At 48.2% G+C, this 26,818-nt stretch overlaps 2 protein-coding genes across 11 annotated transcripts in view; both read left to right on the forward strand.

Annotated features, from left to right (window-relative positions):
* The first annotated feature begins 2,011 nt into the window (after positions 1–2,011).
* RAB11B (RAB11B, member RAS oncogene family) lies at positions 2,012–18,820 on the forward strand. Its single transcript, XM_038163798.1, has 5 exons — positions 2,012–2,165; positions 7,671–7,866; positions 9,714–9,907; positions 11,456–11,536; positions 14,246–18,820. The coding sequence occupies exons 1-5, from the start codon at positions 2,126–2,128 to the stop codon at positions 14,389–14,391; spliced, it is 657 nt and encodes a 218-aa protein (XP_038019726.1). The 5' UTR covers positions 2,012–2,125; the 3' UTR covers positions 14,392–18,820.
* Positions 18,821–19,273: 453 nt separating this feature from the next.
* Positions 19,274–26,818, forward strand: part of MARCHF2 (membrane associated ring-CH-type finger 2) — a 32,675-nt gene continuing 25,130 nt past the window's right edge. Inside the window, exons 1-2 of one of the 10 annotated variants that reach the window (XM_038163736.1) lie at positions 20,055–20,485; positions 23,456–23,712. In XM_038163736.1, the coding sequence (XP_038019664.1) occupies positions 20,364–20,485; positions 23,456–23,712 (379 nt within the window). In that variant the 5' untranslated portion in view covers positions 20,055–20,363. The other 9 variants (XM_038163732.1, XM_038163737.1, XM_038163733.1 and 6 more) reach the window with 9 other exon arrangements.

The raw sequence follows: 26,818 nt of genomic DNA on the forward strand, positions 1-26,818 counted from the left end.
GAACAGCATCAACAGGAGAAAGTAGTAACACCTTCCTGTAGATCTTGGTGTTAAAACTGCCTTTGGCATCGGCAGGATTAAAAGTCTGATGCTCCATGCTGCATGTGAGCACCAAAACCCCTAAGAAAAGATTCCCTCCCCACTCCTTCAGCAATTGCTGCCTGTTATAGAGGAACAACTGGCCCAAACCATTGCTAGTCTGGAGTTGTGTCCTTCCTAGACCACAGGTTCCGTGAAATTTTGGCTTTCCTTCCCTGCGGCTTCAACTGTCTGATATGCAACAGGGATACCTAGATACCTTGGCAGTGGGATTGCAGTGTGCTTGCAGCATCTTTGGTTCTTACCCATTCTCAGAGCCTGGGTCATTGACATCCTGGGTGTCACCCAGCCAAGTTGTCAGAGGCTGCTGCCTCTTTGTCTGCCCCCATTAATTTATTAGCATTTATTTTTGGAAATGGGACCCCTTGGATACCATGGTCCTGCCTGTCCACGGTGTTCACATATCTGGGGGAAGCTGAGAGCAGCTCAGAGCCACAGAGCCTGGAGGGTCTGAATCTGTCCCCACCCCAACATCACTCCCACTTAGAGCATCACCCAAAGTCAGGAAAAATAAGTCCAAAGCCAGAGCTTTTTCCTCACCATTGTCTCAGTCTTGCTGCTGCCCCCTCTGTCATACTGTAGACGCACTAATCCTTTAGCTGGATAAACACTCCTCCAGGGAAGTAGGGCAGACCTGTCGTGAGGAGCACAGCACAGAGAGAAATGTCTGATGAGCAGAGCCACTTCCCTGCACATCACAGTGGGGGGGAGGCAGTCGGCAGTTTCCCTGCCAGGGTTTGTCCAACAACAGCGTCAGTCCAGTGATGGGACACCAGTGTGCATAGGTTGTATGGGGTCACGAGGAGGGGGCCACCAGGGCAGCAGGACACCGTGGGCTCCCAAGTGGCTGCTGGTGAGGGTGGTTCTGCAGCCTGGACAGCGTTGCCAGGATGAGTTGCTGTAACTCTGCCGTCGGGAAGGTGAAGGATGTCCCACTTCGAGCCCGCAAAGCCGAGGCGAAGTGCGTCCCACCGCCACTGCCCGAGTGGCCACAGCCTCTGGCTTTCGTCACTACTCCGCTCAGGATACTGCCTAGAGCCGAGCCAGGAAGAAGAAAGGGAAATGCTTTCCTTGAGCAATTGTGTCCCTGTGAGGGCACGTATTTGCCAGAACAGCCTTTCAGCTGGTGTTTAGCAGGAAGGTGGGGCCGGGAGCGCCGAGCGGGGCAGGGAGCAGCTCGAGGGGGAAGCAAAGGGGCTGGGGCGGGGGCTCCGGGCGGCAGCCGCGCATTCTGGGGCGCTGCTGAAGGCCTCCCCCGCCGTGTTCCCCCGGCTCCGGAGCTGCGCTGACCCCCGGCCCAGGCAGGTTCTCCCCCCCGCCCAGAGCTGACACCATGCCCCAGCGATCGGAGGTCACTCTCAAACGGGGAGAAACCTCTCACCCAGCGATTCCGCTCAAAGCGAGAGGGTCCCCATTCCCGTGAGGGCCGCTCCGCCGCCCGGCGTACCCGCCTCCCTGAACAGACTGCCGCTGCGCCGCGCCCCAGAGCCCCGCCCCGGCCCTCACACGGACACCGCCCCGGCCCCGGCCCCGGCCCCGGCCCCGGCCCCGCCCCTCACACAGACACCGCCCCGGCCCCGCCCCCGGCCCCGCCCCGGCCCTCACACAGACACCGCCCCGGCCCCGGCCCCGGCCCCGGCCCCGGCCCCGGCCCGGCCCTCACACAGACACCGCCCCGGCCCCGCCCCCGGCCCTCACACAGACACCGCCCCGGCCCCGCCCCCGGCCCTCACACAGACACCGCCCCGCCCCCGGCCCCGCTCCCGGCCCCGGCCCCGCCCCGGCCCTCAGGGTCCCAGCTCGGGCAGCGAAGCACCGCCCCTCCCCAGCTGCCTCTCTTCCATTGGGCAGCGTTCCCCACCGGTCAGCGGAGCTCCCGTCGTTTATTGGCTGTTGTTGATGGATCTGGCGCATCGCCCGCCTCCTGCGGTCTCTGGCGGGCGCTGATTGGGCCGAGCGGGAGTGCCCCTCCCCGGCTGGGCCGCGGTCGGTGCCGGGCAGGCAGAGGGTCGGCTCCGCCATCGCCATGGGCACCCGCGACGACGAGTACGACTATTTGTTCAAAGGTACGTGCTCAGCAGGGCTGCGGCCGCCGCACCGCGCCGGTCTCGGCCGGGACCTGCGGGCCGCGCGGGCCCGGGGCGCCCGCCGCGGCCTTGGTGCGCGGGGCGGCCTTGTGGGCCCCCGGCCTGGTCTGGAGCCGGGGCAGCCCCGGGGGAGCGGCGGGAGAGCCGCAAGGGCCTGCCCGCCCCGCTCCGTCCCGTCCCGTCCCGGTCCTTGTGGGCTGTGCGTCAGTAGCTGGGCGGCTGCGGTCCCCGGGGGCGACCGGAGCCGTGGCGCGGAGCGGGCGGGCCGGGGCTGTGCCCGGCGGTGCCTGTGGTTGTCTGGAGATCACCCGGTGTCGAGTCGGAGCTGCAAAGCCGTAAGCTTCGTTGGAGGCTCCTTCGCAGGTCCCTGCTGAGCGCCGGTGCTGGGAGCCTGGGACCGTAGCGGTCTTAACTGGTTGTGCTGATGGGTGTTCGCCGCGCCTGCCCTGCCCCTTCCCGTGGCACGCCGAGTTGTCCAGGGCACTTCTGAGGGCTCGGTGCTGCTCGTCCTGCGCTGGTTCCAGGGAGAGCCGGAGGATATCATCCCGTGGGATGTTTCCCCAGGCCGACCTCCTGCCTGTCCAGAGGCTCAAGCTGGCCAATTTCCCGAGCAGCCCACAGCTCTGCCTGTGAGGCCCGAGGAGCAGTGCAGGTGGATGTAGCACCCTCATCTTTGGTTTCCTAGCCTGTTTTACACCAGATCTACTGTTGGTAGAGTGGCTGAAACCTGATTTCCATCCCAAGAGTTCACTCTTCGGAAGGGCAGTGCTAACGGTGCCGTGGCGGTCTGCGAGGGCTCTGGGGGTCACTTGCTGCTGTGACAATTTCCCAGGCGTTCGATGTCTTTGTACCTGGACGCTTACAAGGGCAACAGTGATTCTGAACTTGTGAAGCAAAGAAAAGAACAGTTACTCGTCTGTGGGAAATATTTTATAAATGTATTTGCCTATTTGCTTTATTTGTTTTATGGTGGGTTGAATCTTAAAGACAATGGGGAAAAAAAGCTCTTTTCTTGCCTGCCTAGAAAGCAGACAACCAGCCTGTAAAAATACACTAAACTGTCTGAGTCTGAAGTAGTTTCCTTCTGAAGTCTGTTTCCCAGGTGGTTTAAAAGCCAGGAATTTTTAAGTCTAAAAATTGTACTTATTTTTTTTCTTTCTCTGAATAGTCAATTAGCTAGGGAGAATGCACTCATCTTTTAAAAATACTTGCTTTGAAATGCGTTTTAAATGTTATTTGGAATGAGACTCAACCTAAAGCCATTTGGTCAGGATCTGTGCTGTGGTGATGCTGGCACACTTTGTAGCACTTAATAAAAAATGGGTGAGAGAATTGTCCTTTTCTGTGCATCTTTTGGGAGGGGTCGTTGTGTGGATTTCTGAAAAAAAAAAAAAAAAGGTAGATAGAGAGGGGTTTCTTTGTGGGTTTGATTATTTATCTTTTCCTTCTTCTGAGGCTTTCTGGAACTAGATAAAAAATAATATAAATGGGACCAAGTGGGATGAGGACTCTGCTATGGGACCATCTCTCCTCCCTTTTTCTTTTGCCTCCTACAATAGTAGAATTAATCCTCAAGGACAGTTGCCGTAATGATATCCAGGACTTTGGTTGGTTTGTGGTTTAGCCCCTTCTTAGCTACACAGGTGAGCTCTGTTCTGTCAGTCTATGTAGTAGTCAGAGGTAGAAATAATGATGTTAGGAGGATCTTAGTCTAGGAAGGTTTATTTTTATTAAATTTAAGGCTTGACTGTTTCCACTGCCACCTATTTCCAAAGGACAGCATGTGGCAGGCAATGACTAACTTAAGGTTTGGGAGCAGTCTGGGGTTGTGAGTGATTATAGTCAGATCTGCTCCGCTAAACTAGTGCTTCTTTGTTCCCAATTTCCCTTTTTTTTTCTTTTTTTGTGCATCCCAACAGAACCGATTATTTTATTGATCACAACAAAATGTTACTCTTTACCAATGTGCCTAAACCAGCCTTTGGGGGAAGGAGCCAAAGTGTGTGTGCAGGGCTGTGTGGGGTAGTGAGGCTGCGAAGAGCTTGTGGCTGTGCTCAGTGATGAGGCCCCAAGTGAAGCCAGCAGTTCTGGCCTCTATTCCCAGCTAGTTTTGTAGCAGGGATGGCGAAAAAGCAGGGACTTTTCAGGATGTGTTTTGAGTGCGTTGATTTGGAATTGAATTCGTGACCTTTGAGGAGCTGTTAAAAATGTTGGAAGCCTTGTACCTATTAAATGTGATCTGCACATTAATTTTGCTCTCAAAAAGATTAGCTATTATCAATGTTTATTTTAAAAATTAAATTTGAGGTTGTGCAGATGTGTGCTGGCTCATGAAAAAGGCAGGAAAAATCAGCCATAGGGCAAAAGAGCTTTCTTTTACTTTTGTGGGAATTTAGACTGCTCTGATTAGTCTCCGTGTAGCTAAGGCTGTGGTTATTAAACACAGATGTGTATCCTATTAGTCACCAATATCTGGCAACCTTATGTACTTCAGATTCATCACAAACTCTCGTTAGATGGCCTCTGCTAGAGGGAGTCTTAATCTTCTTAACCACTCGAAAGTATATATTCTTTTTCCCAGATTAATAAATTAGTGTATTTACAATTCTGTCATAAACTTGATCTGTTTATTTTCCCTTTCTTACCAATGATGTATGGCACTGGAATTTTCATTCTGACTTCGGCTTGTTTTGTACAAGGATCTCAATATACAGGGCAGGTGTTTGGGTGGGATTGTGCTGTAGTTCTGGATGTTGTAGACACAGGAAGCGGAGTGAGGGTGGTGACTGAGTTGATGGAGGGGTAATGTAGTGGTGATACATAACCCACACACTGGCAGGTGGTGTTGGAGGAGAGAGAAAATCAGGAAATACTGAAGGAGCAGGATTCAGCATATAAACAGGGCACTACGCAAGGCTTGTCTGTGGGCTTAGAGCCATCTGAAGGTGGCTGCTGCTGGTTATTGGTTCATGTCACTTCCAGGATCAAAACAGTGCATCTTTTCATCGCCAGTGTGGCCCTTAGGGGCATTTCGAGAGTGAGTTCCTCGGTTCTGGTGAGATGTGTTTAGATAGTATTCAGACTCTTAAGCTGTCATTTGGAACTTTCTTTCCTTCTCTGTCATGACTTCTGAATTTGAACAGGCAATAGTGTGTGGAGGCCTGTTACCAAATTTAGAAAGTTTCCCAAGATCTAATCACTTAGTCCAGAATGTTGAAGGTATCTTCTTGCTCAGCTCCTGTAGAAAATAAGTTTGTGGTTTCTCTCTGCATGTGGGGCCCCCAGTCTTGGCATCTTTCTCCTGAAAGTGAAAATGCCCTTTTAGTGCTCAGGATTGAGTATTAATAAGAAGCACATGGAAACTCTAGGAATGCTCTTTATTGAATTGGGATCTGGTTGCCTTCCTTTAACTTCTGAAAAATGCTCTCCTAGAAGCTGTGCTGGAATGTGGGGCAGCATGGTGAAGGGAGCCTGTGAATAACCAAAGGAGCACAGGACCCCTGGAATTTTCTTCCAGTGACAGATGGAGTTAATGACCTGAGAGCCATTTGCATGGTTTATACCCCAAATTGATACTTTCAAAATGCCAGAGCCTGGGAGATAGCTAGAATGTGGAAAGGCTGTGCTTTCTCCAGCTGCAAAATCATGGGAAGATACCTCCCATCAGAAACAGCTGGAAGCCTCAGGGGTCTTCCAATCTGGTCTAGCTTGTGTGGTAGATATTCTTGCTTTTGGTTATGGCCAGGGCTTTGCTGTAGGATAGAGCCTATTCCAGCCAGCAGATTCCTGTGCAAGATGGGTGACCTCCGCCTGTTCTTGGAAGGTCCCATGGAATTAGTGATGAAAAACTGTTTGTCTGGAAAATAAAGCTGACAGAATCCTAGAGTTAGAACTTGGAATAAAATAATTTTTTTCTGTTTTTTCTCATACTCTAAAGAAGTGGTTTAGGCTGTTTGCCAGGGAAGGCAGAGCACTGTGAGGAACTGGTTTAAGTTCTCCCGGGTGGGGAGTTGTGGTGCCTCGCCACGATGTGCTGGCTGCCCGTTCCTGCCTGTGTTGTGTTTTGCCTGTTCAGCTGTGCTTGCACAATTGTTGTCTGTGCTCTCAGGCAGATGAGCTGCACAGGGGCTCTCAGGCGTTTCAACAATGACCCTGTGCAGCTCGGGAGCTGTCGCAGCCGAGAGCCAGGGTCCAGCACCAGCCTGGGAATGTGCTCCAGGGCTGTGAGGGCAGTGAGCTGGAGCAGGGCGCTGCCAGAGCCCCATCCTCAAACAAAGGCCCAGGCAGAGAAAAGCTGTAGTGCCACTAAAAGACAAGGATGATCCTTGGCCTTGGGGAAACACTGGTGAGCTCATTCTGGAACTGTGCAATGAGAAGGTTCTTCTGTAGTTGCTGGGGGGAAATTGGGAATGTTTTTTGCCCATGTCTGCTTTTCTGTAGGAAAAGCAGACCATATGAATGAGGAAGATCAGCAAATCTGTACTTAGAACTGGAGTAGGAAATATTCCCAAGGTTAAAGAAGCTCACAGAGGCTGGCTGCCTTTCTTCCTTTTGCTTGAGCCAGGACACTTGAATTCCAAATGCTATGTGATAAGAGTGTTTGCAAGAGGAAGGGAGCATGGCTCAGCTGTTTCAGCTATGTTTCTCTCAGTTGTTTCTTGCTGTCATCTATAAGCAAAAAAGTAGAGGGAACCTTCTGCCACAAGATGTGCCTTTGTTTTCACAATTCCTTTCAGGAAAGCTGGGTTTTGTGTGCTGAAGATCTCTCTCCACTTACATTTTGCTGTTATCATGGCAACACCATGTGTGGAGGCAGAGGTTTCTAGCTCATCTCTTGCTTCTCATGGAGTCTACTACAATTTGTTTTGCTTGATGAAGTTCTGCTTTGTTTTGTATCTTTTTTGTAGTACCAAATGTCTCCTGTTTTCCCCCTTTTGTGGTGAACATATTCATTAATTAAATTATTGAAATATAACACCCTATATGACTCCAACAGGGACTGCAAATAATTGTTTACTTACCGTTTTGTTTTGTTTTGAAATAAAAATAGAGTACACTTACACCGTACAAAGGCTTTTGTTGGGCAGACAGGTGGCCCGTTGCCATATTCTTGCCTATAGGGTTTCTTAAAATGTGAGTTGCAGCCTTCCTGTGCCAAAGGTGGAGTGTGTGAGGGGCATGTCTTACCTCTGCCTGCTGCAGTGGCTGGGACTTCCAAAGCACTGTTTGACTTCGAGAGTCACTGTAGCAATTTCTCATTTTCACCTCTGAGTACCGGGCAGCTGCTCACCACGAAACAGCTTGTGGCTCTTCTGGGGTTGGAGAAGCAAGGTGTGCATAGTAAAGGCTGTGGTGTTGTCTATGTTGTCTCTCCTGTGTTATCTGACTGCATTTCTGGTAGATGCTGCCTGCCAGGCCGCGCTGCAGCATGGAGTCAGTGCTGATAGGAGAAATTAATTGTGAAAATAATGTCTCTCCTTTCAGTTGTGTTGATTGGAGACTCTGGAGTTGGGAAAAGTAATCTTCTGTCACGTTTCACACGCAATGAGTTCAATCTGGAAAGTAAGAGCACCATTGGGGTGGAATTTGCCACCAGGAGCATCCAGGTGGATGGGAAGACGATAAAAGCCCAGATCTGGGATACTGCAGGCCAGGAGCGATACCGCGCCATTACCTCAGCGTGAGTACTCTGTCTTTGCTCTACAGAATTCTAGCAGAGATGCTGCCGATAAATGTATGGATAGAGAGTGAAACGTACTTAGCACACATGACAAAGTCATTGCGACAGACTTCAGTGTGGATCCAAGTCATAAGGTAGCAAATACTTCTGTGTTCCCTTGATTAATATAATGAAAGTACTTTTTAGATTCTCTTGTTACAGTTACAGAAACAAATGACAGCTTAAATCAAAACTGGGAAATTCTGTTTGAGTTTTGGGATTTAGTTTTTTGTCTGTGCTGAATGTGCTGCATTCATTATGTGGAGTGAGTGTCATTTCAGATGGAAGCTGGGTACTGTTGGTGTCGAGTTTTGGTCTAGGTATGGTGGCTTGCTGTAACACCCATGGCTTCTGGTCTCAATTGCCTCCTCAGTCTTGAGATTGAGGGTATTTTTAGGAAAACATGCAGCCACAAAGTCCCTTGAAATCTCAAAATGACTTTGAATTAGTCACAGCCCTGAAAATTAGATACATGAGTGCAGACATTGAATAGCCAGGAAGTAGGAAGGCAGCAATGATAGTGCTAGCTGTGCAACATTAGGCACAATCCCTGGAGGTGAGAAGCTTTGTCACCTATGGCACCTTGTTAATCCACAGAGTGGTTTGAGGTGTACTTGTTTCTGTGCTGGCAAAAGGATCCTGCAGAGGAACAAAAGCAAATTCTTTGGTCCGGCCTGGTTCTCCAGAGCATTTTTTGATCAGCGGGTTGATTTTTTGTTATGTTACAGATGCGTATCAGTTTTTAAAGGTAAAATCATGCACAGATTGAGGCATTAAACTCAAGGTAAGGGGAATTTTGTCAAGATGGGAGAAAACCAGGAGACCCTGAAGCCCAAAGGGAGAGCAGTCTATAGGGAAAAGGATGCAGAAGCAGATGTAAGTGACAATTTCAAATTGCATATTTTCTGGAATTGTTAGTGTGACTTTCAGAATTTTTTTGTGACCCTTGCTCTTGCTGTAAAAACTGCTAGTCTAGTCTGGGTCAACAACAACAGGTTTTATAGCTGGGAGCTAGTGCAGCTGCAGTCCTGTGATCCTGCCTCTCCTTTGTGCTGGCACTAACTGCTGCTTGACACATTACTCAGCCAGTTCAGCCTGCTTGGCCAGCAGAATGCCAAACATCAGGGAAAAGAGAATGATTTCTGCAGACTTGGTGCCCTGACTCAGTTCAACAACATGTCAGACAGGTGCTGGCAGAACTGAGGAAGAATGGTGTGATTGTGTGGAAGAGAGATATGGATGTTACAGGATTGCTGAGACAGATTGGCTTGTGCTGAGCTGAGCCCTTGGCTTGTGTTGAAATGAGCCCAAACCTGCGCTGAGGAGGCAAACCCTGTTCCTGGATTAGAGGTTGGTGGATAGTGACAATATAGTCCAGAGTCCCCTCTTTAATTTAGGAGGGACAGGAGATATTTGAAGGATCAGGAACAAATACTGACATTTTATTAAGGGCTGTTTTCCGAGGAGAAAGTTAGGTTGTAACTTCACAAAAACCTCCCAGCTGTACCGATTCTGCAATGGTGAGTTTTCCTATATACAGCTGGAGCAGACAGACAGGACATTTTGACTCCTGCTTTCTGGAGGCTCTCCAGCATTTTGGTACGCAGACTGGATTTTTTTAGAAATGCTATTAGAAAAAAACCCTGCATTTGGAACTTGGTCTTAGGCTTCGAAACCACTCCGACAACAGTATCTGCATCAGCACAGCTTTTTCTGAAGTGGAGAGCATTACAGAAGAGCTAGATGGCCTGTTTGTTGGTGAGGCTGGATCAGAGCTCTCGCTGAAGGGCTGTACCTCATGGTTTCAGATATTACCGTGGTGCTGTCGGGGCTCTCCTTGTCTATGACATTGCCAAACACCTCACCTACGAGAACGTGGAGCGCTGGCTGAAGGAGCTGCGAGACCACGCCGACAACAACATCGTGATCATGCTGGTGGGCAACAAGAGCGACCTGCGCCACCTCCGGGCCGTGCCCACCGACGAGGCCAGGGCCTTCGCAGGTCTGGACTGGGGCCTTGGGGCCGGGGGGTGGTGCCTGCTGGGGTCACACCCTTTTGTCCAGGATTCAACTCCCACCTCAAGTTTTAGTTTGAGCCCTAAAAAAGACATTTAAGGTGTTTTGTTGTTTTTGGGAGTTTTATATTGAATATCTTGACTTGTTAACTAGCATGTGTGGCTGGTTTGGTTTTTTTGGAGAATTTTCTTTGCCATTTTTAGTTTGCAGTTTTCTGTTGTTTTTTAAATCTAGTGGTAGTACATGTTTTTGAGACACTGTCCTTGAGCTGCCTGATAGCTGAAGAATAAACCCTTCTTCTAACAAGGCTAGAAGCAGTAAGCAATATTTAGAAGACAAAATATCACAACAGAAATAAAAAATATCACGATATGAAATGTCCATCCTTCCTTTCTAGAGACCTGCTTCTCCTGAGTAGATATCAATGTGGACACCTGCAAATGAATGCTGAACCTTCTCTTAGATGGGGTGGTTGCTGCTCTAGAGCACTGATGCATGTAGTAATGTCACCTACTCTCGCTTAAATGCAGCGATCATCAGGTTTGAGAATTATCATTTGTTGGGAGAAGTCAAGTGGTTATGTAAGATGCTGCCACTGCATTCCTTCTCTCTTCCTTACCTGGCAGAGCACTGGTCAGATATTCTTTTGTCCTGAAAGGCCTGGGGACATTCAGCTTTTGTGTGGCTGTCAAGCTTGGAGGTGGAATGTAAATGTTCAACTTCTAAAATACCTCTAGAAATATTACCAAGGCTTGCTTATACACACTTTCTGAAGTTTGCTGGTAAGCAAGTACCCTGAGGGTAATAAAGCCCCTTTAAATTTTGAGATGGAGGAGAAGTGACATTTATGTAAAAGAAGCAAAACAAGTTGGTGGGTGCCCCAGATAGTCTATTACTTTGGTCACTTGGTTCAGCTTCTTTCTTTTTAACCCTGGACTTCCTCCTAAGGCTGTTTTAAATTGCTAGTGATGGTCTAATTGTTGCTGCTTAAGCTCCATTATTGAAATTTGCCTGTTCCTGGGCAGGTGATACAAAACCATTCTAGGTATGATATTTGAGTATTAATCACTTTCTTTATAAATAATAATTAAAAAAATGCATTGTAAGAGGAAAGAAGAAAATAGACTGTTTCAGGGGGTCATTGTTATTTGGAATTGGGGTCTGATTAGGAAAGTATAGGTCTGTTGATCTTCTTGGGGTTGCAGAGGAGAATTGTGTCTCTGTAGCAGCTGATGTGCTTTTGCTGGGGCTCTTGCTCAAGGTACCTCTGGGTGTGATCTGTAGCCAGAAGAGAATGGTATTTTGTGTTGCTTGGCTGAGCGAGGGCTGCAGTGGGGAAAATGTTCTTGCACTTTGGGCAAAGGAAATGTTGCTGAACTCCAGCACCAAGGTGTTCCTTGTGCAACAAGGAAAAGAAAAAAAATTACTGTGCCCTGGCTGGTGTGGCCTAAAATAAAAGTTAAAACACCTCAAAGTAAATGTGAAATAAAGTGTTATTAAAATTTTTAACTGAACCACTTCTTATTTATTACAGAAAAAAATAACTTATCTTTTATTGAAACATCTGCTCTGGACTCTACAAATGTAGAAGAAGCCTTCAAGAACATCCTCACAGGTATGGTTTGTTATGGATTCAGAGGAGCAGCTGAGGTGGTGGGTCTTCTTCATGGGCACATTTTATAGTTTTCTGGAATGTTTTGGAAATGAGTGGTGAGAACAATGGTTAGTTTGCAAGCTTTCTAATCTCACCTTTGTGTTCTGCCTCCCACCCCATACACCCCTTTCTGTCCCAGGTGAGGGTCTCTGTCTCCTGGAGGTTTCCATCTCCTGACGTTCCATAAGTTCAAGCTATTGCAATAGCACTGTTGTAAAGGAAATGGTAACTGTACTTCCATGCCTGCACAAAATCTCAGCAGTGAAGCCCCAGCCATGCTGGAAGTTAAATGTTGCAGTATCTTCTCTTGCACCAAAGCAGGCTGGTACCATTTTCAGACTACTGAACTCTTATTCTCAGCTGATAGCAAGGGTGGTGACTGCACTGCACCAACAGCGTCTTCTGCAGAGAAGGACCTGGGCATTCTGGAGGATATCAAGTTGACAGTGAGCCATGGTCAGGGACACCTCCCACTATCCCAGATTGCTCCAAGCCCTGTCCAGCCTGGCCTTGGACACTTCCAGGGATCCAGGGGCAGCCACAGCTGCTCTGGGCACCCTGTGCCAGGGCCTCACCACCCTCACAGCCAAGAATTTCTTCCCACTATCCCATTTAACCCTGCCCTCTGGTAGTGGGAAGGTACATTCCCCCTTGTTCTGTACCTCCAGGCCCTTGTCCAAACTCCCTCTCCAGTTCTCTTGGGGAACTGTAGATGTTGGCAGTCTGCATTAAGGTCTCCCCAGAGCCTTTTCTTCTCCAGACTGAGCAACCCCAACTCTGACTCCAAGGTGCCCAAGAAGAGGCAGACAGGAAATGCAGGGTAGCCAAGCTGCCTCTGTAGGTAGAAGCCTGACAGACGAGGAATGGGTTGTATTTGGTGCCCAGCAGATCTGTGTTAGTAGAGAGCCACTAGTGGAGCATCTGGGGTGTGAAGTAGAGCTGACTGCCCAGAGCTGGAGCTGGGCCGGTCTCACACTGTGTAGCAGATTTGTGGCTCATCTGGGACACTTGGCTGGATTTGAGGCAACTTCCCTGGCACTTTGAGACAGTATTTTTTATTTTAGTGCTCTGAGTGTAGTTCAACGGTCACCATCCATCCTGTCTTCCCTTGCAGTGTTGTCCTGAGACTGACCCTGGTTAGAGATGCTGATCTGAGGCCACCCTAGGAGAGCCACAGGGCTGTAACAACTCAAGCTGAGGTCAGGCCCAGGCAAACTGAACTCAAATCCCTCTCTCACAGCACCCCGGGCTCCCAAAAGTGTTGAGATTGTCTGGGTAGCATAGGCACATGGATAATAAGACTGAGAAGTCCTGAAAAGGTTATTCCTAAAGTGATTACACCTGGGGGAGAATCATCTTTCTAAGAGAGGAGAAGGAACCTAGGAAAACGTGCTGTGTAGAGTAGTGAGTTGGGAACCACCACAGGGGACTTGGTGGAGGGAAGAGAGTGGGAACAGCAGGAGTTTCCTTACTGGCCACTTGTTTGAGGAATCACTAACGACTGGAAAAAAAAAACCCACAAAACACTCCAAAGAGATGCTACCCCAAAGCAAAGGGGGCTTGTCAACCACTCTAAACAGCTGAAATTCAAATACAGTACTGAGCAGGAAAGAAAAAGGTGTGACAGCCTCTGAACAACACTCCTCCTCCCTTTAGCAAAGATCTGTAGGTAGCCAGTGGCAACAAGATTTGCCTTGAGTTAAAGATTTCCATTTTAAACAACATAAATATGTGCAGATTCTTTAAGAAAACCAAAACCAACCAACCAAAAAAAACCCAAAAAACCCACCAAAGAAACCTAACCAAAAATCCCCATAAACAAGCCCTGCACAGTCCTCTGTGATTTTTAATCCTTACTAAAGGCTTTGGGTGTTGCTTTTTTGGGGTTGTGGCTGTATGAATGTGACCATAATATTTACCACAGACTTCCAGGGAAGTACTTGCCCTTTTCCTGTTTCACAATGGAGGGAAGTTGGAACAAGGGCTTATAGTCAGTGAAATAAGTTAACTTAAAAACCTTTCCACTTACAAGACTTCTGCTAAGTATGCAGTTGAAACAGTTTGTGAAAGCTTTTAAGTTGGCAGTCTGTCTTCAGTGGTTACAGCTTTGTGGGTTTGTGTGCTTTCAAGCATTAAGTTAATTTGAGTTAAATAAACTCATTTGGAGAAGTCTGGGGCTTTATGGACCCATACAGCTTTTACTGTCATAGGTAGGAAAACTGATGTGTTGCAGAGAGGAGCACTGCTGTTGCTTGGGGTAGCAGGTTGCCGGGAGTGAAGGTGGGCATCGGGTAACTTGTCGCTGCTGCGAAGGTTTCCCGGCATCCTGGTGATTGGTATTTCTAGAGTATGCTGCCCACTTGTTTTTTAATCACAAAGATGATGATTCCCGGTTTTAGAAATGAGCATTCCTGCTCCTTTTCCATTAAAAAACCCTTTTAATAATCCCCATTTTCAAAAATGGGATAGGAAGTGCTATTGCAGAAGGCAGTGAGGACTCTTGTTGTAATAACTTTTCCAGACAGAGCTGGTGTATTCATTCCAGAACTGGAATGCCAGCCAGATGTTACATGCCACATCTGATTAGCCTAGACCCCCTTTCAGAGCCCTCAAGTTGAATCTTCTCCTTCTCGGGTTCTGGCATGTCCTTACTGTGTGTTCTCCTTGCAGAAATCTACCGCATCGTGTCGCAGAAGCAAATCGCCGACCGGTCTGCGCACGATGAGTCTCCTGGCAACAACGTCGTTGATATCAGCGTCCCGCCAACCACTGATGGACAAAAATCCAACAAACTCCAGTGCTGTCAGAACCTGTGACCTTCCCTAGATGACTCTTGTGCTCTCCACTTCGTCTGTGCTTCATTTAGAAACTTGTGTGCACTTCCTATCTCCTGTGGTTCAGTGACTCCCTCCTCCCTCCTTTATTCCATTCCCAAATCTCCCCTCTCATATTAGAGCTTTAATTGTAGGGCTAACATCCTCCTGCCTCTGAAACCCCTTCCATGTGGTGACTTCTGGGCTTGAAATGTAGTCACTGATCTGATAGACATGTTTGTGTTGGAAAATCTGCTGCTGGATATTATCCCATGAAACACTCTTATCAAATAGGCTTGTTTTGGTTTTGCTAGGTTTTTTTCAGTTTGGTTTTGTTGTTGTTGTTATTTTCTGGGAAGGAAACAATGGGACTTGACTCTACCAGTTGAAGAAATAACTATATTTAGGTGACAAGGTTTTTTCCTCCCATAGTCATATATCTCTTTTTCTTGTGTTTCTGTAAACATGGGGGAGAAATTAAACTAGCTGTCCTGCCAAATGCTCTGTTTTCTGTCCTGATGAAGTCTCACAGTGAGGATTTTAGTGGCTGCACACACATAAGAAAGCTGTTGAAAATAACATTACTTATTCTGTAATTACCCCTAATACAGTTAGTCTGGCTGTGTAGTTTACTGTTTCCTGCTTGGGAAATCTTTCTCTATTCTTGTTTTATTTGGGAACAATGAAATATGTCTGCATTGCTTTCTCTGCCACCATGAATGCCTGTGCAGGCTTTATGAAGTGGCGTAATATTTATTCATGGCTTATGTTAATCAATTAGCATTATTGTACAGTAAGTGCCAGCATACTGATTTCAGAAACCTTTTGCAGCCTGTACAAGTAGGCTTCTTTTTGTACTGTAGGTCAGTGTCTGAAAGCAGGATCTGCGCTAGTTCCAGGGTTTTTTTTTTGCATGCTGCTTTTTCTCTAGATCTCCCCTGCCCCTGTCTGAGTGAGTGAGGCAATATTTTCATGTTGCATATATACCTGCACTTGTAAGGGTTTTGGTTGTTGTAGAGAAACACAATACTTTATACATTTTGTAAAACTTCTGCAGATCCATAGTATCTGGAACTTTCTCTTCATGATCTTTCACTGTTGACCTCTACTAAAATGCATAATATTAGGATTTCACATAAGAACTACTAATCTGTTGTTTTCTTCTTACCGTTTTACTGAACTGCAGACTGTAATTCTTACATGATTGTACTTCACTGATGTAACAGATTTGTCATCAGCAGGGCTAACTACTCTAATTCTTCGTTGTGCTGAATGGGAAGAATGTTACCACAACTTTGTGTAGTCAGTCTCTTGCTTGCTTGTGCAAATCTCTGATGGCTTTTCATCACTCACTAGCTCTTGCACACTTGTGTCCCCTCCGGTATCCACTGAATGTTCTGATGGCAAATACTGAGTGAAATGATCTAAAGAAAGAGCTGGAAACCACCTGCTGCTCCCTGAAGGCTTGTGGCGCCATTTGCAGTGAGTTTTTGCTCTGTATTCTGAGCCTGTACCTCACTGGATGGATCCCAGTTGCATATTAGTGAGTTGATTTTCTTTACTGATACAAAGCAAATATGAAAATGTGAATTGTGCTTGAAGAGGAAATCTGACATTCCAGTCTCAACTGTTCTGTCTGGTTACGTAATAAAATTAAGGGCAGTTAACTCTGATGGCTTTTCTTTTCTAAGATTTCCAGACCAATGCCTTTAATTTTGTACTGTATGCACTGAGAGAGCTCCAGCTCACAGCACAGGATGCACGTGGTGCCTGGCACTTCCACTTTTCAGCTTTGTTTAGAGGTTACATTCAAGGTTAAAGGGTGCATGCCTGCAGCCTGATCCCATTGAATGAGGGTATGAATTCCTTAGAAGGCATCACAGGGCTCTGTCCTAAGGGTGTTCCAGTTCAGGAAGCACTTTCAACACTTGGTATTTGCTTCACTAGCATTCTGTTGAGAGAAGGTGGGAACTGGGATATCTTCTTTTTGGTGGTCCAAGACCAGAACATGAAGTGCAGTCAGTGTTCAGACAGCTGGCAATGAGAGAATGGAAAATTCTGAAATACTGAAAATATTTCATTTGGGAACAAGTGGACACTAGTGGAGCTGGGCTCCTTAACTTTTGAACAAACTTTATATAAAGAAATCAGCTGGATAGCATGAGGAGGAATTGTACTGTTAAGAAGACTTATTAGTTCAAGGTGATGTATTAACATGCTTACTCTGCAAGTCCTGCTCTTAACATGAAGTTTCTAGAATCAGTCTGGCCTGGTGTAAGAAGCCAAGAAACAGTTTAGTCACTTGCTTGTCTCTTCAGATATTTTCTTTAGTCTTTGACTTTGTGGAAGGCTTTAAACTTTGCTGCAGAGTCCCAGTGAAAGGTCAGTGTCTAGGGCTTTAGTGCAGTTAAATTTATCAGTATTGAAGAGCTCTTGAACAACTCCATTGTTCAAAGCCCCCTCGGCTGGGGCACGCAGGGGCAGTTGGTGTGTGCACACGTGCACCCGTGTAGCTCCACTGGGAATGGGGTGGGGGTTTCCATCTGCTGTGGTCCCTCAATATGAGACAAGGCTCTTCTCCAGGCTGCTGTGCTGCTCTCCAGGCAGAGCCACGGCCCTTCTGTGGGTCTGAGGTGCTGCTGCCCAGACTGAGCACAGGGCTGTTTGTGACAATAGAAAAAGGACAGTGGATCAGCTCTGCCAGGTTAGGCCATCTTCCTGCACAGACTGGGGAAGAGGCTTGTGGTCTGGGGTTCCTGGTGTCCTGATGAAGCATTGTCCTGAAACCTCATCCACAACCCAGCCCACTGCTGTGCTGGAATTACTGAGGGGAAGACTTGGAGGAATCCTGAGGAAGCTGGCAATGCTGAAGAGCTGTCTGACATTCAGAGAAGCTCTGCAGTAGCCCAGGCTCCTTAAGCATGCTTTCCTGATGTGGAAATTACAGACTACATGTAACCTCAACTTGAGTGCTTCATCCCACAGCTTTGCTGGCTGTGTGTCTCTCAGTATTACTGTAAGGAAAAAAAAGGTTACAGCTCTCTTCCATCTGCCCCAAGGTATTTGAGGGCTAAGTTTGGCTTTTGTGAAATTCCTGATAACATGAAAGCTGCCTGTGAAAAGAAGGAATGTGTGCTTTGCTTGCTTTACTTGGATGTTGAGGCTGACTTTCCTTTAACTATTGAAAACACTACAAAGCCCTGAGTACTGCCACTTGTGTCATAACACAACCATCAGAGGCTCCTGCTGATGTCTAGAACAGCTCTTTTAATGCAGAATTAGGCAGGAGTCTGCCGTGCTGCCTCTCCTTTTACTGGTGGGAAGGGTGAAGGCTAAAATGCATACATAAAAGTGACTTGGTCCTGAGCACACAAACAGCAAATTGATAAAATAAATTCATTGGGTAGATCAGGTCAATCCAGCCTCTTTTCCTGCAGTCAGTGCTTACAGACAGGGGACTTAGTCTGGGATCTTTACTGGAGCCTGCACAGAACAAGGAGGTGTGGTTCCTAGGAAAGTTTTAAAGCTCTGTAGTTGTATAACTGTAAAAATCCAGTTGATGGGTGACTGCTTGCTACTTAGTTAAAAAGATTTCAGTGTGTGCTGTGGAGGCCATCTCTTGAGGCCAGAGATGCCCCCCATTTGGGTGCTGTTCTGTGACTCCCTGCTGATCTCTTGTGTGAGTTCAGAGCTCTTGGCTGGGCGTGGTATGGGTTGGGCTGAGCCTTTATTTGAATCAGTTACTTAACAAAAGTGTTGGAAAATTGTACAGGAGGTATTTTTGCTTCTGGTGCTTTGATCCTTGCGTGCTGTACTGCTCCAGAAGGTGGGGGTGGGATCTGTTTCTGGTTGAGTCTTACCAAGGCTTGGTGATCATTTCCCTTCCAAGCAGAGGGAAGAACTTGCTGAGAGGTTCTGGACTCCGTAGAAGAAAAGAAGATCCCAGTGAAGTGGTTCAGTCACCTAGGGAAGATTTTTTCCTCCATAAAACACTAGAACTTCATGTGAAAGGTAGGGCCTGAATTTCAGCTAAGGAAAATCAGACAATTGGAGCTTAAGACTAACTGTCCTTCAAGTAAAGCACAGTAAGTGGGGGCTGAAGGATAGATTCTCTTTACTTGCAGACTCTTAAATGAAGTTGGTGATTTATGGAATGTTTCCATGGAATGAGTGTTTCCAGGGCTACACTGTTTCAATAAATAACAGCAATTTCTATTTTACACTGGTCAGATAATGCATGGTAGTGTTGACTATCAGGCTTTGTAGGCTATAAATAGTAGTGGGCCTTTATGCAACCCAGAAGAGAGGTTTCTTTCATTTACTTTTATTCCTGGTTCCTGTGTTAAGTGCAATTCACTTTGTAAATAAACACTCCTCTCAATTTTTGTGCATGGTTATGATGTATTGTGGATATAAAGATTGCCAAATCATACCGTCTGTGTAAAGTTCTGTTCCAGAATAAGCTGGGGGGGCTTCTGAGCCAGAGCGCGGGGTGGGGCGGGGATGCATGCCACTGCCAGCGCCCCGGGAGCGGCGAGACGGGCAACCCGCTGGCCCCGGGCCTTTTACCTTGCCTCAGGGTGCCCCGCTGGGCGGTGTCCGTCGGTCGCGGTGTCCCGCTGTCCCGCCGTGGGGCCGAGCCCTGCCGGAGCTGGGGCGGGGCCTGGGCTGGGGGGGGGAGCAAGAGGGGAAGGGCGGGGCCCGGGGGTGGGGCGGAGGGGGGGCGGGGCCTGGCCGCAGGGTCGCTATTGGCCGCCGACTGTTGCCAGCGGGGTCGCGTTGCGACGCTGGCGGGTTACCCGCAGTCCATTGGCCGCTCGGGAGTTGCGTCAGAGCGGCACGGGTGGGGATTGGTGGGCGGGCGCTGGGGGGCGTGGCCCGGCGGCCGCCGCAGCCGGCGCTGGGGCGGCGCGCGCCGCGCTGAGGGGCCGCGGGCGCCGGGAGCGCAGGTACCGGACGGGGGGGGGCGGCCGGGCCGGCCCCGCGCCCCGCGCCGCGCCCACCGGCCCGGGCAGCGCTCCGGCGCGGGGCTGCGGCGGCGGGAGCGGCGTCCCGACCGGGCCGGGCCGAGGCGGGCGGGCCCGGGAGCCCTGACAGCCCTCCCGGTGGCCCCGTCGAGGGCTGTCCCCGGTGTGCGGCGCCGCTCGTGCTTGGGAACCGGAGCCGCGCTGCAGGTCTCGGGGCCACTCCCTCGGAGCGGCTGCCGCCGGCCCCGCTGCCCGCACGGGCCCCGTGCGAGGCGCTGCCGCCGGTACGGACTGCGCCGTGTTCGCCGTGCGGGGCCCCCGCGCCTGAGCCGCGGCCCTTCCCGGCCGGGCCGGGCTCCGCTGCCGCTGTCCCCCGGGAGCGCCGGGGCTGTCGCGTACAAACATCACCCGGGACAGAAGTGCCGGAGGTTTGAGAAGCGGTGTTTGTTCAGTCGATTCTTCTTACCTGGGCATAAGCAGTGGTTAGGAAAAGTTTCCTTTGCCTCTGAGCTCCCGTAGCTTTTTTTTTTCACGTGTTTGGGAGCGTTCCGGTGCCTGTTTTGCCTCCCGAGCACACGGACATGCTGCCTCGTGTGCAGAAATTTTCCAAGAGAATGAGCTCGGTGTCACAGCACAGAGCTGAAGAGGTTGCTGCAGTCCTGTACTGGAGCAGCAGCTGCTTTCCTCCGTGGTGTAAGCTTAGGGTTTGTGATGGATTTTTCATAAACTGGCCATCTTTAAACTTTCTGTCTCATTTAAACTCAGGTTTCTTGAGCCAACTGTGACAGGCCAGAACTGCTGGTTTGTGGGATTTATCCAAGGGACAAGCCTGTGGCTCTTGTACAGGAAGGCGATTGTGACATGGGAGGTGTTTTTGTCGCAGTCTCAAACACTTGCTCTTGTTGTATCTAGATCTGGTGGGGGGACCAAGATTACAAACCAAAACATCGTGCAATAGTCTTGGAGGCTTCTGGAGTGTGCAGTTACTTGCATGTAGTGCCCTCAGAAATGGTGCCACCAAGGCATGGGGTGATACATCTGCACTGCATGGTGCTGCTGGACCAAGGAGAGTTTAGGCTGTTGTCCTGCTGGAGGGAGCTGTGCAGAGCTCGAATTTTGCAGGCAGGCAGGTGAGGTGTTGCGTTTTGGGGATGATGATGGTGAGCTGGAAGTGTCAGGGTTATCCAAAGCGGCTCTGGTTTTTTATTCTGCTTCTTTGCATTCAGTGTTCTGTCCCTGCCCTGAGGTGTGTGATGAAGATCTGTCAGTAGGGATGTGATTCTCATCCCACCCTGTGCCCTTTATTTGCTCATACCTAAGGGACTGTTTCTCTCCTTCTCTTAACCCTCTCTATTACCAGCCCTTCATTTTCCTTGACACTCTCATTCTCTTGCTCGACTCTCCTTCCAACAAGCATTTATCTCTGTGTCTTTGCTTTGTGATGCAGTTTCTAGCACTTTCTTGACCTTTTTCCAGGTTCTTGTTGAGAATGCCTGTGATGTCCCTGTGGTCGGCTAGCTGCATTGGCTGTGGCTGGCCCTGCTCGTGGGGACATAAAACCCTGCTTGGGTGGCACTCACACGTGCACAGTATAATCCTTTGAACAGCTGGACGTTAGTCTTGGCTTTCCAAAGCTAAAGTGTTTGAACACTTTTCTGCATCTCCAAAGGATTATGCAGGGGAGTACTTGAAGGCTGGAAGTGCCCTGGTTTTTCAGGTGTGTTTGAAGCTGTGATGATGTGTCACCCATCAGAAACAGAGGCTCAAAGGGAAGGGAGCTGGGACTCTAAAATCCCTTTGTTGCGTGCACTGTGACAGTGAATTTAATAATTCCAGTTGAGGACAGAAGGTCTAATTCCCCCCAAGCACACAGTGGGGGGTGTGGCAGGCAGCTTGCATCAGTAGGGAAGTCTAAACTGCCAAGAGCAGAGCAGGTGTCACAGGGAATGGCCAAGTGTGAACCTCATGTATAGGACACGGACACTCTATACCAGCTGTATAGCTGGGAGTGTCTGGTGTGGTTAGCTGATCAGCACCACTGCCTAAGTGGAAACAGAAAATGGCATTGGAACTAATGCTCCTTGCTTTGGATGTGTTTGCTCTTTTTGCTGTGGATTGCACAGAGGCTGCAGGGTGAGGTCACGCTGTGCTGCACGCCAAGGGGCCCATGCAGATGAGCAGAACTACAGTGTATTGACTGGGAGCAGCTTCCGACAAAGTTCTTGCCTTCGTGGATGCTGGGAGAGGGCCTTTTCTCTTCTAGCTGATTGATGCTGGCCCGCATCAAGCAAGTGTAGCACATCATGTTTCCCTGGAAGTAAGCACTGTTTTCTTGAAATAGCATGACCAAAATCAAGTCAGAATGCATCCGTGGCAAGCTGAGCCTGGGTATGGGCTCTGAGACTCTTTGAGTCTGAGGGACTGATGCAAGTCCTCAGGATAGGACTTTGTAGTAATTCTGCAGGTAGAGGCACAAAGCAAAATGGGCATTTGGGGACTTGTTTCACTATTATTTAAAATATCTTGGTTTTTCACACTTAGAACACAGAAGCTTTCCTTAGAAAATAAAGGGAGGAATCCAGCATTATGAACTATAAACTACAGAATGAGTTTCTTTTTTCTCCTCTTGACTTTGGATATTTGCTCAGCTTTGGATATTTGGAGTTTTCAGAGTTTCTCTTTCCAAACTAGTTTTTTTTCCCCTTCTAGGCTGAAGTTTGAGCTGATGTGTCTCTTCTCCCTCCCAGTCTAATTAACTCTGGTTAACTTATGCTTCTGCCTGCTCTTAGCTCCAGCTTTTCCCACAGTAGAGAAATGGTCTCGGTTACTGACTCTTGTCCTCTTGGAAGCGCTCTGGGCATGTCTCAGTGTGTGACACCTGGGCACACAAGCCATGAGGTAAACTAAGCCCTGGGACTCTTTTCTGTGAAGGAAATGAGCACAGCACCAAGCCAGGGTAGGCGACTGGGTCTCCATGAAGTGTGAGCACGTTAACTTTCTCGGGTGGTAAAGTGACGCATTAATCTGTGCTGAGGCTTATCGAGTGTGGCTTATCAGCACAGTTCATGTCATGCACGTAAACAGCAGGACCTCCGCCTCTCCAGTCCTGGTCTTGTTCTCTCTCCAGCTCCAACTGTAGCAGCTGTTCCCTGGAACCCGTGTCTTTGTGCCATCTTTGTTGTAAGTAGACCAGCTCAGCTGTAGCTCATTGCAGCAGCAGTGCAGCTCAGCTGGGACATGGGGCTCCCCGCTGCAGCTGGTTTGGGAGAGCTTTTGGTGGCTCATCTTGCAGGGAAGTCACTACTCAGTGTCTCAGGGTCTTGTGTACCTTTGGGGGTGGAATGTGCCTCTCCTGCTGCGCAGTTACAGCCTGTGAGAGACCTAAGCATTGAAGGTAAGTGCAGAATGACAAAATCCTGGAAACAGGGACTGCTGGCGTGTCCTGAGGCAGGGACTGAATCCTGTGCATCCTCCAGTGAAGGGAGCAGCCCAACAGGAGCTGTACTGTCCTGCAGCTCTTCCTACCCATCTGCCTTGCAAATACCTTTCCTGCCCCAGGCCTCTCTAGAACAAGCAGTGTTACAGTTTGGAATCTGTCTTTTGCCCCCATTTCAAATAAACAGGCATCTGTAAGTTTTATTCCATATTTTATGTAGCAATTCTAACTAAACTTTTCAATTCCTGATAGAACCTGAGATGATTGTGTGTGGTTAACCTCAAGGACACAAGTGCTGTAAGTGCTGTTGCAATTTTAGTCAGTTGTGACAAAATTAGTGATCAAAGCTGAAGGAAACATTCTCCTCCAGTTCCTAAAAAGAGGAAACAAGGGACAGGGAGTAGCACTGGCTCAGGAAATAAAAGTAGAAACAAATCAAACTTATCTTCTGAAGCACTTTTCTGCAAAAAGGAGAATGCACCAAGCTCATGTAGTCTTGGCTTGAACAGGGATTTCTTTGTTTGAAGCTTTGAGAGCTTTAGTTCTGTTTCAGCTGAAAGCTTTTTGGGGTTAGATTTGAGAGTGATGGGAGGAGAAAGGTAAACTTCAATTCTGGACTGTTTTCAATTTATTTCCTCACAGTTTTTCTTGTACTTCCCTGCAGACAAATCAGACAAGGCCTGTGTCCAGAAGAACTAGAAATGCAGCCTAAGCAAAACATTGAATCTGAACCGAGTTTTGCAGCACAGATACCAATTATGAAGTTTCACTTGAGGATTGAGGAGGGAATCTGTAGCAGTAAGGAGTGGGCAGAAGGGAGGCACTGGTGCCGTTGGCTGGGATCAGTGACTTCTTCTCTCTGGCTGACCACGGGGATGCTCTTCAGTGGGTGTCTGCTCTGGAGCTCTCCAGAGCGGGGTGGTGAGTCACAGGCTGCCTGTGGTGGTGCCTTTGCTGGAAAGCTCTTTGAAAGCTGAACGTTCTGAAGAGATTTGTGATATGGCTGGGTTGAAAAATATAAATAGTGAAGTTAAATTCCAGCTCAAATGTCGCCTGGGAGCTGAGCGTGCTGCCTAGCTTGGTGCAGTGGTTGTGCACCGGCCGCGCTGCTCTGAGCAGTTGGGACAGGCGGGGCTGCGGCGGGCTTTGCTGGTGCTTTGTTCCAGCTCAGTTCATCTCCAAGCAGAGTGCTGTTATTTGTACAGCAGTGTAAATGGTGCTTTATAAACCAAGAAGGAAAACTCTGGGGAGAATGCAAGTTCTTTCTGACCTGGGCTTCCCAATCCTGGAATAATGTGTTGCATCCTCCTGAGTCGTGCCCTTTGGGGGACTGACCAGGTCTGTGGTGTGTGGGCACTGCAGTCTGGATCTGGTGCATGTGTTACTGCCACACTGAAATTCTGTTTCCTGAGGTATTATGCACAGCTGGAAGATCCATTTGTTCTGAACAAACTGCAACTGCCTGGCAAGTGACTGTGCAGGACTGGGGAGCACTTGAGCTTTGACCTTGCTGCAGAGGGTGCCTCTGTTTAAAGAGGAGCTCGCTGAAGCAGCAGAGCTGGGAAGCAGAAGTGTCTGTTGCTGATGTTTTGTAGAACACATGGGTGCAGAGAGATGTGAGAGGCCACACGGCTGTGGTCCCTTCAGCAGGGCAGGGCTGTGCTCGTGTCTGGTGGGCTGGCTGTTGTCCCCAGTGATAGACAGCTCTCTGCAGGAATTGTTTTGTAGGCATGATAATACATTTTTTTCCCCCCTGGTTCATGGCTTCAGTTTCAAGTCTTTCTAATGCATCTTTCTTTCCCTGGAAAGAGTGATAAAATGCAGAGGGAGGTGGGTGCAGAGACTCTGCATTTGCATTATGTAGTGAGTTGTGCTGCTCTTCATCTTTAAAAGCTGATGTCTTTTGAAGCCTCAGAGGAGTCACAGGTGTTCCTCATGCCCCAGCTGGTTTTCGGTTGTTCCCTTATGAAACTTGTTATTAAAATGACTGAATTTTTATTGGAGATACTCTCTGCAAAGCATCTTCTTCTAATGTTGCAATTCGTTTTTCCAGATGTTGGTAATTAAAGTGCAGTAAACTTTCCTTTCATATGGCCTTGTGGCAGATAGCAAGTCTCAAAAGAGCTGAGATAACTTTGTTCATTTTGGCATTCCAGCTGTAGCATACAGCCTAATTGTTCCCAAGCACAGCAAGAAAAAAATTGTCCTTTAGGTTTCTTCTTTTTATACTGATTTTTTTTTTCTCAACATCTAAGCTTGAACCTTTTGCTTCTTTTTGAATATTGAGTAACTTTATTAGGCAGTGAGGAAAACTTGTTTGAAAAACAGTGGGTGAACAACATGACAGGTGAAATGAAGGGAGCTCTGCTGTGTCACAGTTCTGCTGTGTCCACATGAGAGCCATGCCTTTGGCCTTGTTTAAAAGTTGGGGTTCTCACCTGCTGGGAGCCCTGCCAAGACCCACAAGAGCTGTGCCTCAGGAGCTTCATCTCTGCCAGGCAATAGTTTTCCATTGCTTCAAGATGTGGGGATGAAGTGAAACTACTGCAGATGTTGATCCAATATACTGAAGTTTTGAAGAGGAGGGATGTGTGTGACTGTTGGCTTTGGAAAACAGCAATGACTTTATCACCAAGGCTTGCTGCAGTATTTTCCTTGGGGAATAGAACTCAGATGCTGGCAATGTGTCTCCTTGGAAAAAAAATGGAAGTGGAAGACTATCTCTTCATCTGTGTCTGCAAACCCATTTGCCATAATCTAAATAATCAAGACTTTGGAGAGCTTCTAGAATATGTCTAAATAGTTTCTGGATATAGGGAAGTTATGATTGTTTGTCCCCAGCAGCAACAGCCAGTGAGTGAAGCCTTGAGTTACCAGTGACTGCTGCTGAGCTTTTGAGTGTTTGAAATAGTGGAGAGACAGCCCAGCCAAGTCCAGCTGTGGTCATGTACAAATGTGATGAACACAGGAGTCCAGGAGGCTGTGTCCTCTAAGCTTCTGATCTCCTCCTGGATGTTACAGGGTTAGACTTGGAGCATTTGTTTTTAACTCTGCTCCAGGTATGAGGCAGGTGAGCCTCTGGAGTCAGCCCAAAGCTTTTGCTGTTGAGGTGTAGGAGGAGTTTCCTGGTGTGAAGTTTTATCAGAAGGGTCTCAAGCTCCCAGAATGTTGTGCCTTGCTTATTTTTTTCCCTTGCTTTTTGGGATTTGTTTTGAGCCCAGGGTCAGGGCTGTCCCCTGGCTCTGACTCACAGCATTGCTCCACTGGCATCCTCTGAAGAGCAAGTTATGGCTGAAGCTTTTTCAGCATCTCCTTTAGCTGGAACTGCCAACCAAATGTTGCAGGTGGGGCAGAAATAGAGAAGCCCCTGGGCAGTGAAATGCTTTCCCGTGTGTTATTTACCAAATTTTAAAATGTTTTAGGAGCTGTTGCTTCAGATGGCATCAGATCTTTTATTGAATATTGAGGCATATGCCGTAAAATGCTGTGTCACTTTCCTCACTGGACAGGGCTCCTTGCACCCTGACTTTAGGGCTCTTGTATTCAGGTGACTTCTGAGCACAGGACTAATGAGATTTCTTCCCAGGCCCTGAGTGATAGGAAGAGTTGCTGAGGGGTCAGTTGGGGGCAGATCCTGAGCTGACTTTTTTAAGGTGTTACATAGGAGACCTGCAGGGTAACTTTGGGGAGTCAGTTGATGTATAAAATAGTGTATTTTTAATAAAGAACAAAATAATACTGTGGCTTTCAACCCTCAGCAGAAAGTACATTTAAACAAACAAAACTGAAAACAAAGCCCAGTGTGGGACTGGTTCTTTGAGGGGCAGGGGGTGGTTTGGGGTCTTTTGTTTTGGTTTTTTGTTTTTGTTGGTTGGTTGGTTTTGTTTGTTTTGTTTTTCTTTAGATTAATTCACTTATACAACCTTTTAACAGTAGCAGGGAGCGCTTCAGGCCACTCATCCCATCTGTGTGTATCTCTGGTGGCAGTGTCTTAGCTGTGTGATCACTTGGGTGTGAAGGTGTAGAG

The sequence above is a fragment of the Motacilla alba genome, chromosome 28 (genome assembly GCF_015832195.1).
Source record: "Motacilla alba alba isolate MOTALB_02 chromosome 28, Motacilla_alba_V1.0_pri, whole genome shotgun sequence".
Classification (NCBI taxonomy): domain Eukaryota; kingdom Metazoa; phylum Chordata; class Aves; order Passeriformes; family Motacillidae; genus Motacilla; species Motacilla alba.

Excerpts from the sequence above, each read along its gene's own strand:
- RAB11B (XM_038163798.1), top strand. The coding sequence starts at position 2,126 with ATGGGCACCCGCGACGACGAGTACGACTATTTGTTCAAAG. Across the intron at positions 2,166-7,670 it reads GTACGACTATTTGTTCAAAG|TTGTGTTGATTGGAGACTCT; the intron begins GTACGTGCTCAG and ends CTCTCCTTTCAG. Across the intron at positions 9,908-11,455 it reads CGAGGCCAGGGCCTTCGCAG|AAAAAAATAACTTATCTTTT; the intron begins GTCTGGACTGGG and ends TATTTATTACAG.